This window comes from Centroberyx affinis, unplaced genomic scaffold (assembly GCF_046629955.1).
Source record: "Centroberyx affinis isolate AG114_WGS23_722 - 3 ecotype Tasmania unplaced genomic scaffold, CSIRO-AGI_Caff_v1 ptg002338l_1, whole genome shotgun sequence".
Classification (NCBI taxonomy): domain Eukaryota; kingdom Metazoa; phylum Chordata; class Actinopteri; order Beryciformes; family Berycidae; genus Centroberyx; species Centroberyx affinis.
Window position 1 is genome coordinate 149,027 of NW_027280605.1, and position 16,066 is coordinate 165,092.

Here is a 16,066-nt window from a genome sequence, read left to right on the forward strand (position 1 = left end):
AGATTCTCACTGATCTCCTCATGGTGAGGAGTGAGGAGGAATAAGGAGTGGACACTGCCTCCCAGCAGGAAACCAAACATCTTCTATTACCAGCCCAAGGAAAATCTCCTTTGGGCAGTGGAGATATTTGGAGTAGAACTGGACAAGACTGGCCAAGAGACACAGTCTCTGTCTGTTCCTATGCTTTCACACTTCTTCCTCTACTGTCTATTCCGATTGAGAGCATTAGAAAAACAAAGTGCTGACTAGTGTATGTAATGTCAATAGTAAAAAGAGGAAAAAATAGGAAGACAGCTGTGTGCTGAAACATCAGCAATCAATAAATGTCAGAAGCTGAAGACAGAATTTGTGCTATTTATTCTCTCTTTACTGCCCCTTTAAAATATCCTCAGTCATTCTTCACTGCAATAACTGAGATAGAAAACTAATCTCCAACAAGTTGTCCTGTCCACTCTCCCTTTTACTCCCTTTTAAAAACTCTACATGAGCCACACGTGCCACATTTGTTGAGCAGACAGCCGCACGTAACTGGCAGGCCACCCATGTGTCCATGTGTGCACTGGCACAAGTGATTGAATGGGACTTGTGCTATTCTTGTGCACTCTCTCTGTAACTCTCTCTCTCCCCTCTCTGCGCTCTCTACAGTAGTGTATTCCTATGTAAAAAAAAAAAAAAATTAAAGCAAAATCGAGAGCCGACACACCTTTTCAAAAAGTCTCCAATGGCCATCAGTACCATGACAGCTTACATAGAGAAACATCCATTTCTTTCTACCTGTCCACGTCTCTCTTGTGAATTGACTCAAATGATCACACTACTATTCTGTCATTCTCTCTCCACCTTCACTATGATTACATCCACAATAAAGCCACTGTAGTTATAAAAAAAAAAGATACTGACAGCCAATTGTCCTTTTCAAAAGTCACCATGAAAAGTCTGTCTCTGTCTGTCCCCATCCAGCTGGCTCGCTCTTCTGACAGGCTGAGCTCTTCTTCTGCCACCTGCTGCATGCGCGCCCCTTCACCTCCCTCTCTCCTTCCTCCTCTCCGCTCTGCTCCCCTCCCCCTTGGCCCCTTTGACCTCCCCCCTTCCTCTCTCCCTCCGTCGCTCTCTCTCTCTCTCTCTCCAGCAACTGCCAGCACATTTACATTTTAGGCGTTTCACCGACACTCTCCTCCAGAATGGCTCACAACAAGGGCATAAAAGTAGCTCAACCTTGCTGTGCAACCCCCCCTACACCCCCCCCACCCCACCCCCTCACACACACACACACACACTCCTCCTCCTTCGTACACACTCTTACTACTTCAGTTTGCACCCCACCCTCTTTCTCTCTTCTTCCTTCCAAGTCTTTTAAGTTTTTCTCCACTTCTTGCTCCATTTCTCTGCTCTCACGCTTTTCATTTATTAAGCTAACCTCATTCTTTGACAGTTGTTCTGAATTCTTTTTTATTTTGAGCATTATTTTTCTTGCTGGTAGGCCTTTTTGACCATGCAGGATTTCCCCTGACACCCTGCTTATAAAAATTCAATTTCATTAGTTGTTTCATTAGTGTTTTAGTGTCACATCATTTAAATTATTTTTCAGGTGCCTTCCCATCCAACCAAGAAACAATATTCTTGGAAAATCTGGTACACACTGCAAAAAAATGATTTTAACTTGTTTCCAGACCTATCAAGCTTATTTCATGATATTTTTAATCAAATTATCTCACTGCACTGGCAGATAATCTTGCTGGTTTCAATAAATTTCACTTGACACATGCCAAAATGACTTCTTTCAAGAAATCATCACAAAACAATGAAGAAAATCTTGAAATAAGAAACCTTTTCCAAGACAGTTTAACTTTTACCAAGTGAATTCCTGAAACAAGTTGCATTATCCTGAAAAAAAAGTCAAATTTGTCGAAATCTGTAAAATTATCTGCAGTGCAGTAAGATGATTTCACAAAAAAATCCTAAAATAAGCTTGATAAGTCTGGATACAAAATGAAATAATTTCACAAGTTTGTCAGTTTTTCAGTGCAGGGCCATTGAATTCAACTTCCCTAAACATCCATCTCCTCTGGCTCAACTGACAGTAGGCCTACTTAAAAAGAGCCATAAAAATTGCTTTAATGTTTAGGTGCTTAACCTTACCTCTCTTTCTTTCCAACTCTCCCTTTCTCCTAGTCTGTGTTTACCCAGGAAGTGAATATGTCATATCCAACCAGTTGTGATCCATATTTTTATTACTTTTTTTATTGCTGCTATAACAGGAATCTGGGTCATGAAAGGTTAAGCATCAACATTTCTCCGCTCCCACATGAATCCAACCTCAAGGCTGAGAAATGAGAGAGCATTCTGCGGCAATATAGTCAGGTGTTTTTACCTTTAATTATGACCAACAGTGTTTTATTCAGTATTAAAATTCATTTCATTCTTGTTTCTCATAGAAGCTCTAACTATTTGTGACCAAAAGGCGATGGCCTTGATACTCTGACAACATTTTGAGGACAAAAGGTACATTTTCCAACAGCTGTGATCATAAATATGCTTCATGATTTTGTTGTTCCTTATAATGAGCACTATATTATGATTGATTTTATCTAATTTTCCATTCCCTATCCTTACTAAAAGATACATCAGCCTCAAAGAGTTGCCCATCTCTCTCCTCTGCTGCTGCATGCAGGTCTTTCTCTCTCCAACTTCCCAAGTCTCTCTGCTGTCTCTACCTCTCCACGTCTCTCTCTCTCTCTACCTCTCTTTCTCTCTCTCTCTCTCTCTCTCTCTATTTGTCCACATGTCTCTCTCTCTCTCTCTCTCTCTCCTCCTCTCCCTCTCATATCTCCTCCAATGTCTCTCTTTCTCTTCTTCTCTACATGTGTCTCTCTTCTTCTGCTATGCGTCACTTCCTTTGAGTTTATTATAAGCTCCTTGGCACCTCCCACACCCATCCACTCCCTCTGGCCTCTCACACCCCAACTTAGACCCCAACACACACACACACATACACATGCATGCATGTACACACTCTGTATTTCTTTCTCTATTGCTCACTCATACACACATACACATGCACTGGGCCCCCTCCGCCATTAAAGTTATAATTAATCCAGCTCCTCCAGTGACAGAGCAGAGTAGTCCCTGCAGATAAGATTTCAGCTGTTGGCTCATGATCTGTTTTAATGGTTTTTCTCTTTATTTATACAATAAGCACACAGTGCAGATTTTTCACAAAAAATCATATTGTTGTGTTTTGCAGAATGGAATATTTTGCAATTAATACATTTTGATAAAAAAAATGTAGGTGCTAATGGATTTGCAGTTGTACCTTCATTAAGAAAGACGTCTTAATGTTTGCAATTGCTTAATGTTGAAGAATAAGACTTTCCACAAAGATGTTAATAAGTTTTGCAATTCATGCATATGCAGTAGTAAGATGATAACAGAAAGGTACCTATTTGACAAAAATGTTTCACGTATTTGCAGATACACAAAGACACAGAGAAAGTTTTGTTTCCCACTCTAAGTCCTCAACTTCATTCATTGATTGGAAAAGAGAGTTGTGGTCAATTAAAACGTTGAATTCCATCAATTAAAAATATACTGGCATTGTAATTTTTTGACTGAAATTTTTTGCATAGAATGTAGCCTGCTTTATAAGCATCTACCAAAAGTTTATGTCGTTTTATATGAGCTTCCTGTGTTGATCAAACTGAGTGTGAACTGAACTCTTAATTGGCACTTTGCGGCTGCAAAACCCTCGCAGGTCGACATGCCGGTCTCATTCAGACCCGCAGCCCCCAGTGTGGCCTAAATCTGTTCAGATGAGGGCAGCATTTTCCCGTTTTAAGGCTGGATGCGGCCTAGTAGCACCAAATCTATAACCCTGCTTGGTAGCAACTGTCGTCTCCCGTAGAAACCCCCAATGGCCCGCGCGCTCCTTATACGGCCCTCGAGGTGGGCCCGCCAGGCGCGCTGAGGTCCGCGCGGGAGGTCAAAGCGACAGTTCCATATATGGCGCGCGCTCTCTCTCTCTTGGAAAACCTCGTCGGGGGCGCGCAGCGTCACTCACCTCCCGATCCTCCTGAAACCTGATGGAGTTCCCTTCTCCCCTGCGCGAGGCGCGGCTCCTCACCGCCCCCTCCTCCCCTCCCCTCCCCTCCCCTCCCCTCCTCCTCGTCCTCCTCGGCCTGTCAACAGCCTAATATGGCAGAGGGCCGGGATGGGGGCCAGTGCCCACGGTTGTGAATGGTGGAGGTCGGGTATATAAGGTGGACGGGCAGCAACGAAGATTGTAGCTGGTTCAGCAACAGCACTGGTTGGGTCGTTCTCTCTCCGAGCCGCAGCAACACTCCCAAGGTAAGACACCAGCTAGGACCAGCTACCACAGGAGCCAAACTCCGGAGACCAGGCTAGATCATGTAGGCTACCTATGGAACCGAGGCAACACTGGAGACTCTGCTGGAGCAGAAATTAGGCTAGACCAGCAGTATGAGGCCAGCTAGGACCAGCTGCCACTGGAGGCAACCTGGGGAACTCTACTGGAGTATAGGCTAGGCTGTAGGAAACCTGGATGAGAAGGAAAAGACTTGGTGATAGTTGAGGCCTGGGCATTTGGATAGACTGAGAGTTATCATAGAAAATACTGGACAGCGCTGGACTGGAGAAACTCTACAACTGGAGTATCTCCAGGCCTGGGGATTGAGGATTGATTGAATCTGATTTTCCTCAAAAGCATCTTCTTAACTCTAACACTGAACCTTGGAAAGATGCTGATGCTGCAAGACGCCATGCGCCTTCAGCCCAGTTAGACACAGGCAGAGGATAGATGAAAACATGATCTTCTTACTGGGAGAATAGCCAGGCTGTGGGGATAGATCGATTTACCTGATTGTTAGAATTACTTGAGTGCACAGATTTATTGATTTTGCTTCAGCTTATGACAGTAGACCTACTTCCCAAGTTAGAATAAGATAGAATAGCGCATTAGACTGACCACATCCAGATAAGAAAGTAGACATGTTTGCAAATTAATAGACTAGCCTAAAGGAAGTAATTAGTAGAAAGTAATTTAGTTGTAGTTTAATGTAGTTTAATTAATTGTTCGCTGTTAAGTGAGTTTTGTTGGCCACAGGCGGTGTAGGCATAGCCACTGTCATGCGTAATTGCCGGCTGTCAGTGTGCCATGGACACATTTGGAGCAAGCATAGGCCTAAATTACATTAAAATTACAGATTTAAATTATGTACGGAAAATAGGCAAAAGTAACAGCGAGTGTAGTTAAAACAACGAATGTTAGAAGAAAACGAGCGAAAGGGCAAACAAAACTTCATTTTCCATGTAGGCTAATTTCTGTCACATTATCATATATCACTCTGTCAAACAGTTTTACTGACCTGAACTGTTTTTCTTTTCCCCCTCTCTTCCGCTCCAGAAGCCAACATGTGTGACGACGAAGAAACTACCGCCCTTGTGTGCGACAACGGCTCCGGCCTTGTGAAGGCTGGCTTCGCCGGAGACGATGCCCCCAGGGCCGTCTTCCCCTCCATCGTCGGCCGCCCCCGTCATCAGGTAAACAGCGGGGGAAATCTTCATGCAATAACGGGCTACAGGGGCAACATGTTGAGGAAAGACAGATGGGCAAAAGCTCTTGAAGAAATTATAAGAATTGGTAAATGGAACAATACTTTTGGGATAACAAAGAAAAAAAATACATCTAGATTTCCTCAAAATGTTTCCCATATGGCCCAGTGCAGAACTTCTCAGACTATTCGTTACCTAACTTAGACTTAACACTGAATTGGATATTCGCTCAAACAAGTGGACACCAATTTGGCAGAGGAGTCCCATTGTTCATTTACAGTTCTGGCAGAGCGTAAAACATATTTTACTGACATTTGCAGTCTTTTTGTAACAATTCAATTTATTTTTGTACATCTAGAAATCATCAGGCGACAACAGACAATATGTTTTCCTGCAGGGCGAAGTCATTTCTGCCCTTTTCACACCCAGGAATGCAGCCCTCTGGCTCCCTGGGACTAAATTAGTCACAATGACAGTCACACACAATTTGTTACTCTCTCTCCGTTAGTCTGTGTGACCCACGCTGCTATTTGACACATTACGCAACCGTCACCATGCCTGCGTTTCTGCGCCCCGCCACTCAGTAAAGACTTTAATCTCAGCCAGAAGGTCATATCTTTCTATGTCTATATGGATTGTTTGACGGCCCCGGCTAACCTTTCCCTCCTCCTGTCCTCTCTCCTCCCTTCAGGGTGTCATGGTCGGTATGGGTCAGAAGGACTCCTACGTCGGCGACGAGGCCCAGAGCAAGAGGGGTATCCTGACTCTGAAGTACCCCATTGAGCACGGTATCATCACCAACTGGGACGATATGGAGAAGATCTGGCACCACACCTTCTACAACGAGCTGAGAGTGGCACCCGAGGAGCACCCCACCCTGCTCACTGAGGCCCCCCTGAACCCCAAGGCCAACAGAGAGAAGATGACCCAGATCATGTTTGAGACCTTCAACGTCCCCGCCATGTATGTGGCCATCCAGGCTGTCCTGTCCCTGTACGCTTCCGGCCGTACCACCGGTAAGACTTACAACAGCAGCAGACAGCTAACTTTATCACAGACCATGCAGCTAAAAACAACGGCAGGAATATATAGCTACAGCTGACACATAACACAGACAGTAGCCTTCATAGTGATCTAACAGATCTACCAGATAAAAGTAACAGTAAATGTACCTAACACAACACACAACACAAAACATTAAAGTAGTCATTAATGCGCCTTTTCCCCAGATGTAGCCATTTTACGCACAACTTTTACGCACAGACGGGGACTCATTCAAGGCCAATTTATTGTCATTTTATGACACTTATACGATGACATAAACGAATAGTTACACCAAAACGTAGTTACATCCACACCTGTGTATTGGTAACTGCTATTTCAAGCACCCATTTTAGTCACAACTTTACGCACAGACAGGACAGATGTATTTTTCCTTGGAGGACTCTTTGGTGTCTTTACTGAATCGATGCGCCTTGCCTCTCTCCAGGTATTGTGCTGGATGCTGGTGATGGTGTGACCCACAACGTCCCAGTCTATGAGGGTTACGCCCTGCCCCACGCTATCATGCGTCTGGACCTGGCTGGTCGCGATCTGACCGACTACCTGATGAAGATCCTGACTGAGCGTGGCTACTCCTTCGTGACCACCGGTGAGGACCTCCTTCTTTACGCACAGCCTACTCCAAAATAAACAAAAATATTGGGAGAAACAATTAGACCATCAGCCTAGAACACATATTATTGGGCCGACAATCTATGGCCCAGTATTAGAATATATTATCATCATAACCTTATATATTTGTGCTAATTATGCACTCAAATTAACAGCGCATTGACCCAAAACAACTTAGTTGCTAGATTAACGTTCACTTTAATGGCAGCTTGACGCAAAAACTAAAGCTACGAGGACTTTGTGTAATTTATCATAATGGATGATACACAAATATGGTCCTAGATTATATTACTGCTATTTTGTTAGCTATTTCTGAGGCATAGCCTAATTAATACGCGTTGTGCTTAACAACGCTACTGAAAAATAACGCACATGTTAAAAAAGATAAAGGAACCCTTCAGTCTTGTATTTTTCAGCATTTGTAACTTAGGCTGATCATGTGACTTTCGTGGTTTAGCCATTACGCACAAGGTGCAGTCTATGTGGAAATCGTGCGGTTTGAAGACTCCACTGTCTGAGTAACAACACATAAACTTGTCCCCATACAGCTGAGCGTGAGATCGTGCGCGACATCAAGGAGAAGCTGTGCTATGTTGCTCTGGACTTCGAGAACGAGATGGCCACCGCTGCCTCCTCCTCCTCCCTGGAGAAGAGCTACGAGCTTCCCGACGGTCAGGTCATCACCATCGGTAACGAGAGGTTCCGTTGCCCCGAGACCCTCTTCCAGCCTTCCTTCATCGGTACGAAATGACCATACAATTCCCCCTCAAATCAATAGCATTTGAAACAGTGACCAATTTGATGTGAGCCCTTCTTTAAATACTTGTCACTCTCACCTGACCAGGTATGGAGTCTGCTGGTATTCACGAGACCGCCTACAACAGCATCATGAAGTGCGACATTGACATCCGTAAGGATCTGTACGCCAACAATGTGCTCTCCGGTGGTACCACCATGTACCCTGGTATTGCTGACCGTATGCAGAAGGAGATCACTGCTCTGGCCCCCAGCACCATGAAGATCAAGGTAGATATAAAAACACACACAAATATGAGAAAAAGATAATACAATTAGCCTATAGGGCCTTAATGGAAGATGATTTTACGCACAAGTTGCTCATTAAATACATACACACGAATTTATTGAACAAGCCAGCTATGATCAGTAAATATTAAATGAGTATAATATGACGATTTGCCCCTCTAATATTCTTTTAAAAACTCACCATAAAGTCCACATTGACATTGACATTGTTCAGTATGCAAATCGTCCCATCCTTGCTGAAGACAGTATTGGCAGTAGCTATTCCTTCAGAAAGTTGCCATGTATTATCACCTTAATGGAACTGTTTCCATGTGATGCCTCCATATTAATCCGCCCACTCCTCCTCCTCCAGATCATTGCTCCCCCCGAGAGGAAGTACTCCGTCTGGATCGGTGGCTCCATCCTGGCTTCCCTGTCCACCTTCCAGCAGATGTGGATCTCCAAGCAGGAGTACGACGAGGCAGGCCCCAGCATTGTCCACAGGAAGTGCTTCTAAATCCTCCATCTTCTTCTCCATCTTCTCCATCATCTCCATCATCACCACCAGCCATCTGGAGATCAAGCGAGGAGGAGGACCACCCTCTGCGGCACAGCGGCACTCTGCTGTCAACTGACTGTCTGCCTGCGCTGTTGACATTATGCATTTTTTATTATTTTAAAAGCTGCATATTTTATTGCTGTCTGTTGTCTGTGTTGCACGGAGAACAAGCTGTGAAAACCAACACTGAACCATGCATCCAACCCCCAAAAAATTAATAAAAAAAATCAAATAACAACGACATGTAGCCCAACACATGTGAATGTAAGTGTATATACATGACTATTAATAATTTATTAAAGTCCATTATTTGGTATTTTTTCACCGTTTCTTCTTTCTAACAGATGGAAGGATAGGGGGAAAGGGTAAAAAACAAACAAGAAAGAAGGTTCTTGACACTTAAAATGAAGGTGCGCTCACGGTGGAAATTACAGTGGGAAATCTGGGAATGTGAATGATGTCTATCATTCAAAAGGTGGCACTCAAAGGGAATTCTTCTGCCTTCACAATCATGCAAATGCAATGTCACCTAAAGGTTCAAATATTGACATGATGTACAGCAACAGTAGGCTCACTATCAAAGCCGGTCTAATTTAAGAGACCTATGAAATATATTGCCTCTAACACCGGGATAATGAACCAACATGACTGAAACGAGCCCTAAGACAGATGAATGAAGGGGTGTTGCTATGGCCTAATGGAAAACTGAGTAGCCTAACGATAATCTCCGCGCAGATAATAGGCTATAATAGGCCTATATAATGACATATAGCCCATCCACCAGCTGACCAGGTCTGGGAGAAAAATGGGAGTGAGGTCGATGGGGGCGCCGGGGTGGCTCTCTGTCTCCGGCTGGGTGGGTGAGAGGGAGAGAGTGGCCGCATGAGGGAGGTGACAGGAAGAAAATAAAGAAGACTGTGGGCTTCTGGGTGACAGCGGTGGTGAAAGGCGACCCCTCAGCCTCCGACAGTCCGGGTTTGACTTGCCAGGAATGTGCCCAGGCAGCAGCAGCTCCGCTTTAGCCCGAGCGGATCAGTAGCACGGGACACCTGACACCCGGCTCTGAATCCCGTTGAGCTGCCTGCCCGCCCTGCCCTGCCCTGCCCGGCTACACGCTGTCCCGGGCCCCACACCATCTTTAGACAAAATCAGACCCTCCGCAACCCTGCCTTATATGCATGAGAACACACCGGGTTGTCTGGGTGTGGGTTTGGGTCCGGGCTAAATTCACCAAAGAGCCTATTGGGCGCGTCTGTGGCGCTTATAGCCTGCCAGCCTCTGCCAACATGTCGGCTTCCAATATGAATAGCCTACAATAGAATAAAATGTAGGATTAGAAAACCACCAATGGCGTTGGCTGCCTATAGTCACATTTTCATTCCACCCCTTCAAATATAAAGCAGAAACTCAACGTAAATGCAAAAACAGCCAATCCAGATTTTAAGCCTTGACCAAAAGGGGACATATGGTACCCATCAGTCGCCAATTAAGCCTTATTAATAAATTCATAAGCAACAAGTGAATGTGTCGCCTATATCCCTTAACATCCTCTGTTTATGTGTTGGATGTGTGATAGTTCCTATTAAATAACTACAGTAAAATATGTTGTCTTTATATCCTCTATAATCATCTGATCGAAATCATTAACAGCCAAACCGTGCAGAACAGCATTCCTCGCAGTCCTTGGCCACCTGTTGCGGGTGTGTTTGGCTTTTTAAAAACGTCTTGAGCGGGCGGAGCTAAAGGACGCAGCCTTTGATTACAACACCACTGTGAACGCCATCTGTTCTGTTTTGCTTCCGCGAAATCCGACCGAGTGTAAGTATTGTACACCAAATTAGACTCTTGCAACCCGGAGCTGCTGTGAATTTCTGCTGTCAAGCCTCGTTCTGTTGTAGATGCGAGTCTAATTAAGACTGTAAATAAATAAGGTCTTATATTTACTATCAGCAGGCATAGACAGGCGATTATAGCTACCCCATATTCCCTTATGATTAACATATCTATAAATAACACAAGCATATTTCAGTGAAGATGTATCATAGAACAACTGACAATTAGTTAACGTAGACAATGGAGCTGTATTACACTGTAGTTTACTAAAACACACTAAAAACAAGAGCTTTTAGTCCAAAAATGGCGATCGAATAGGCGAGCTGATATGTTGAAGCTTTGGAGAAAACATTGCATCTCCACTATCAGGAAACCAGGCTGTGATTATTTGCTGCGATGTAGCCCAGTCGGTGTGATCTCATACAGACTGCTGGCCGTTTGGAATATTCATAAAATCTGTGAGAGTCGTTTAGATCGCTAGAACCAATCAGAGAAGGACGAGACAATGGCGTCATCATATTCAGTAAATTCAGTGTTTACGGCGTTGTTTTTGCCGTGACCGCAAATATTTTGTCCAGAACTGTTAGCCTAGCCTAGCGTAGCCTATCCTACAGGTAAATTACGGTAGTCAAACGCCGCCTGGGTTCACAGAGCAGAGGTCCCAGGTTAGCCTAGCTTGTGACTTCCGCAAAACTTTGACTCAACCTTGTCCTACTCGACCCAGGGAGAACGCCCCCCCCCCCGGTAGAGGAAGAGGGCGTGTCGTCCGCCCGGCACAAGCCTCCAGCTGCTTCGCCATTGGTTTTAACGGCGTCGAGATTTTGGTTTAAATGTCTGGCGGCGTCACGAAACCCACTCGGTTTCATTCACAGAGGTGCGTGTACAAAAACGTCGTTACATTAGCGAGGGCGTCGTTTGGTAGGCGTATATCAGAATACTTTTTTACTATGTAGCAGTTGTTACATTTTGTTATTGACCTGCTGTGCTTGTGTAACCGTGATATCTATTAGCAGAGTTTGAGTCTTTCAGCTTCATGGTCTGATACAGATTTCAGTTTAAAAAGCCCAATTGAGAGCGAGCTCTTTCAAAAAGGGGAAAAGATGGTGACCAAGAGGATCCGCTCGGAGTACATGAAGAAATTCAAGGACCCCAAATGGGAGACGTACACCAAGTGTTATGAGGAGATGCTGAAGTACAGGCTGACCCGCAGGCTGCTGGAGCACACACACAACCCCTGGTTCTGGAGCGGCTCAGACAGCGACTCGGACTCTGGGGGAAATGCCACTCCACCCAGCAAGAACCAGGTCCGGTCTGAGACTACCAGACAACGGACAGAGGCTGAATGGGAGCAGTGTGAGGGAGAGAGGACAGACAGACAGCACAAGCAGCATGGGACTCTGCCCAAAACCACAGTGCCGATACTGAAGATCCCCCTTCCAGAGGAGGAGGAGAGTGTGTCTCCTCAGATTTCTGGAGTCCACGGTAAGAGTTAGCTATAAAAGTGATTGAGGAAAACTGTAAGAATGATATTGGGATGTAGGCCTATTACTGTATATTGTATCCATATTGCTCTATGTGCCAAAGGAGCCAAGAGAATTAAGTCCTTCATTCCTCTCAGGAGCCCGGGTTGACGGTGAGACGAGAGTACCAGAGGAGGCGGAGGAGGAGCGAGAGGAGCAGAGGGCCAGCAGTAGAGGCAGTGAACGGTTAACATCCCCTCAAAGGGAACAAGAACAAGGTAATTCAATCTAGAAGGTACTGTCCATAGTTAGTATGTATCCCTCAATGCTTTGCGTTTATGCACAAGGCATGCTGGACTTGGGACCACGAATGACAGTCTGAATGAAAAGGAGGCAATGAGTCTGAAAATCTGACATGAAAGTAAGAAAATCTCAAAATCTGTAATGGACAGTAGGGTGATATAGTGAGCAGAGAGGCCGTCCTACAGCTCTGTGGAGGGGGAAAGCAGATCATTTTTTCCTTCAGGGATCAATAGAGTATCACAAAATGAATATCATCTACCTTGTTGACAGACAAGTAGTGTAACTACTGTGAAGCTTCCAGTAAACAGACTCTCAAGTAGTTGGCTGCCTCTAACCCCTATTTAGTGGTTCACAAAGTCGCTTGATTTCTCAGCTGCTTGCAGATGATCTTGCTCCCATGAATTTGTTTACATTTGAATGTTCCAGTATTATCAAGCTGCAAGACCCTCCTTGTGCAGCCTCCTGTGATGATGCTTGACCCCCCACCTCTCCCTTTTCTGCTCCTAGTATGTTGAGGCTGCTTGACCTCTCCTTGTTTTCTGCTCCTATAGAGAGGGACCCTGGAGCCTCCCGCCAACAGCAGACCAAACCCTCCAAATCTTCTAAACCCACTTGGCGCGCCCCGCGGGTCAAGCCTGCGCCACTACGGAAGCCCAGGGAGGACAACAAGGAGAGCAGACATCCTTTTGCTCTGTATGGTTCGGGGGAGAAGCATGCAGAGATGGCCGGCAGGAAGACACACAACGTTGGGCCTGCAGCTTCTACTACAGAGGTAAATCTGTAGTCATTCTGTCGTTCGCCTGTCCCTAGTGCTTTTGTTCTGTGTGTCACAAGTTGTGTTTGTGTTCTCTTGTCAGATCCACGATTCGGCTCTCCGAGCAAAGACCAGGCGGGAGGTGGAGCGCCAGATCCAGACCCAGAGAGCCGAGCGCCGAAGAGCCAAATCTGCCGATTTGGGCAAGACCAGAACACAGCTGACTCAGCCCGAGTTCAACCCCTGGCTCACTGAGTACATGCGCTGCTTCTCTGCCCGCTCCCGTTAGGACACACACGCACACATACACACACACACTCATATACACACACACACACACACACACACACACACACACACACACACACACACACACACAAAAATGACTGTTTCCACAGGCATTTACAGAGTAAGATGGCTTAATCAATTGCAAGTTTTTCACTGATTGATACAGTCCTGGCTGCACCACAGGCATTTGTATTCCTGCTGAGTACAAAGTCTTGGTTCACATAAAAAATATGTGTATTTAAAAGTTTCACAGCTGTGGTCCTCAGATCGCTTACTGCAGCGATCTGGTTCATGTAGGTTTAATGGTTTGTGTAATGGTTTACGGTTTGAATCGGACTGGTTTGGTGATACGAAGTGAATCATGCTTATGCTGAGTGTTTTATGGTAATAATCATACTCAAGTGGTTTAATCTGTTTAACACCACACTCATGTAATCTAATGGTAATAACACTGCGATTGCATTTTTAACCAACTCACTGAGACTATAACATATAATTCACTTGATACATTTTTATAACAACATTTTGGTGTGAGTTTTTTACATGAAGAAGTGTGTGTGTGCAGTAATTCATCAACCTGGTGCTAACAGTTTCTGAAAATGGATGATATGTGTGATTTTTAAAACCACTTGATGACTGAACAGACTGTGTGGCACTGTAGATGCCACAGTGTTTCCTCTATACTCATTCAGCGGTTGCGGGATGTCACAAAGATTTTTCCACCATAGCTTAGAAAAATAAAAAATAAAATCTAATATGTAATTTAACTGAATTTCCCGTCAAAACATAACAAGTGAAGTGTAATTGTTGAGAGTGAATGCCTTTATCATAATAAATTATCACTGAATATGCTGCAGAACCAAAAGTGGGACCAAAACAAGGATGGATGTAAATCCAAAACCCAAATTACCTCCAATCACCACTAATATAGATAAAAATAGAGAGGAAACACATGGGTACATATTACATATTACACGCATAGATACGAATCCACACATGCTCTCCTAAGTCACGACCAACAGCACTTTGCTAATTTGAACTGTCACTTTGCCGAAATCTCATTTGTACAGTACATTTTGTGAACTATTTGGATTTTCTGCTTTATTGCTTACTTTTTTTAGATGCTCTGTATGTTTGTTGGTATATTTATGTGAATGTATTGTGCGTCAGACAAAGTTGTATTTATGCACATAAGCAGACAAAAAAATGTACTTTTAATCCTTTGTGGTATAAATCTGATCTTTTCACGGCTGTCTAAACAGGGAGAAATCAGATACCACTTGGTTTTCTTGTTCAGACCGTCATGAGGAGATCAGATCTGTGCCACAGAGTTGAAAATCAGACTTTCTCTTCCTTTGTATCTCCAGTTATTGATGTTCAGTAGGAGAGAAGAGGAGGAGATGGGAAGTCTCTGTTAGCATTCCAGCACATTTAGGCCTGCGCTTCATATGAGGACATATTTTTTAACATGTTTTCTTTTGCTGTTGCTACTCTAAGTTCAGTATTATTTTGTCTCCTTCGCCTGTGAAATGATTTAGTTTTTCAGTACTATGTTTTCAACAGAATGTTTAACAAGTTATGCTGCAATCTAATTATGAGAAAACTTAAGCCAGGACTAGCTTCAGCCAATAGATTTGAGAAGAAGCCATTGTGAAATCTTGTGCAATATTGTGACGCTTTAAATAGTCGCTTCAGGGCCAATGTTTTTTTTAAATCTGGTGAATTTTGACAATCTCAGAAAGCAGTAGCCAAACAAGATAGTTCAGTAGTAGCAGTAGTAGTAGTAGTAATTAGATTCACTGATTCATTGACCAAACTTTATAGTGAACAGCCTGTTAATACTGTAGAGACATTTTGCTTTTGGTGCAGAGATATTTTACTGTTTCCCAGTATATCCGCACAGCTGTGTTTATTGTTTGGACGATATGACGGGTGCCTGATGTCATCACAAATCACGTTCATCAATTTCCTAGGTTTTATTTAGTGTGTAGCAGAGATCCGCTAAGCCTAAATAGCTCTTGGCCAGGGAAGATAATCCTTTGACTCACTGGTAGATGTTTAGTTAGTTATCTAGCTCTACAGCCTATGGCTAGTAAGTTTCAGTCCAGCATAGTGTCATCCCTTGCCAGAAGTTGCATGGGGGATAATGGAGAAGAAACTGAGATGGCGGCCAAATGATTAAGGCACTAAAAGTACTTCACTTCCGTCCGTGGGCAAATCCCACAGTCTGGTTTTCGTGAAGTGTATGGAACAAAGAAAAGAGAGAGCTCATATCAGACACCTACAGCCAGGTTCCTTAAATCATGAGTTGGACCCAAATGGTTCCCACATGACAAATAACCAGTAGATTTGAATGAGCCGGGGCTGCAGGATGACTAAAGTTACTGTCATCGGGTCCTGGACTGGAAAAGTTTAAGAACCTCTGACTTTAAGGATAACTACTGTCACAACACTGATGGTGTGATTTTGTACATTGTGATGTTTATATTTTTAGGCTTTTAACATGTGTACATGTGTTTAAGATGATTTTGATGACATCTGCTGCGGTTGACTGACGTGGTGCAAAGCTTTTAAGAAATAAATCACTTTTTCACCTGTCTGTTC

General features: G+C 44.0%; 2 protein-coding genes across 2 annotated transcripts; both read left to right on the forward strand.

The window, feature by feature from the left end:
* The first annotated feature begins 4,294 nt into the window (after positions 1 to 4,294).
* acta1b (actin alpha 1, skeletal muscle b) lies at positions 4,295 to 9,134 on the forward strand. The gene is made up of 7 exons (XM_071533193.1): positions 4,295 to 4,344; positions 5,420 to 5,556; positions 6,260 to 6,584; positions 7,058 to 7,219; positions 7,791 to 7,982; positions 8,087 to 8,268; positions 8,639 to 9,134. The coding sequence occupies exons 2-7, from the start codon at positions 5,428 to 5,430 to the stop codon at positions 8,780 to 8,782; spliced, it is 1,134 nt and encodes a 377-aa protein (XP_071389294.1). The 5' UTR covers positions 4,295 to 4,344; positions 5,420 to 5,427; the 3' UTR covers positions 8,783 to 9,134.
* A 1,502-nt stretch (positions 9,135 to 10,636) lies between these two features.
* Positions 10,637 to 16,061, forward strand: ccsapb (centriole, cilia and spindle-associated protein b). The gene is made up of 4 exons (XM_071533209.1): positions 10,637 to 12,139; positions 12,276 to 12,395; positions 12,972 to 13,192; positions 13,278 to 16,061. The coding sequence occupies exons 1-4, from the start codon at positions 11,758 to 11,760 to the stop codon at positions 13,461 to 13,463; spliced, it is 909 nt and encodes a 302-aa protein (XP_071389310.1). The 5' UTR covers positions 10,637 to 11,757; the 3' UTR covers positions 13,464 to 16,061.
* The last annotated feature ends 5 nt before the right edge of the window (positions 16,062 to 16,066 follow it).

What these genes read in the sequence shown, in the direction of transcription:
- ccsapb (XM_071533209.1), top strand. Translation starts at nt 11,758, where the DNA reads ATGGTGACCAAGAGGATCCGCTCGGAGTACATGAAGAAATTCAAGGAC. An exon ending in TCAGATTTCTGGAGTCCACG is followed by an intron (nt 12,140 to 12,275) that starts GTAAGAGTTAGC and finishes CATTCCTCTCAG; the next exon opens with GAGCCCGGGTTGACGGTGAG. An exon ending in CTGCAGCTTCTACTACAGAG is followed by an intron (nt 13,193 to 13,277) that starts GTAAATCTGTAG and finishes TTCTCTTGTCAG; the next exon opens with ATCCACGATTCGGCTCTCCG.
- acta1b (XM_071533193.1), top strand. Translation starts at nt 5,428, where the DNA reads ATGTGTGACGACGAAGAAACTACCGCCCTTGTGTGCGACAACGGCTCC. An exon ending in TCGGCCGCCCCCGTCATCAG is followed by an intron (nt 5,557 to 6,259) that starts GTAAACAGCGGG and finishes TCCTCCCTTCAG; the next exon opens with GGTGTCATGGTCGGTATGGG. An exon ending in CCAGCACCATGAAGATCAAG is followed by an intron (nt 8,269 to 8,638) that starts GTAGATATAAAA and finishes CTCCTCCTCCAG; the next exon opens with ATCATTGCTCCCCCCGAGAG.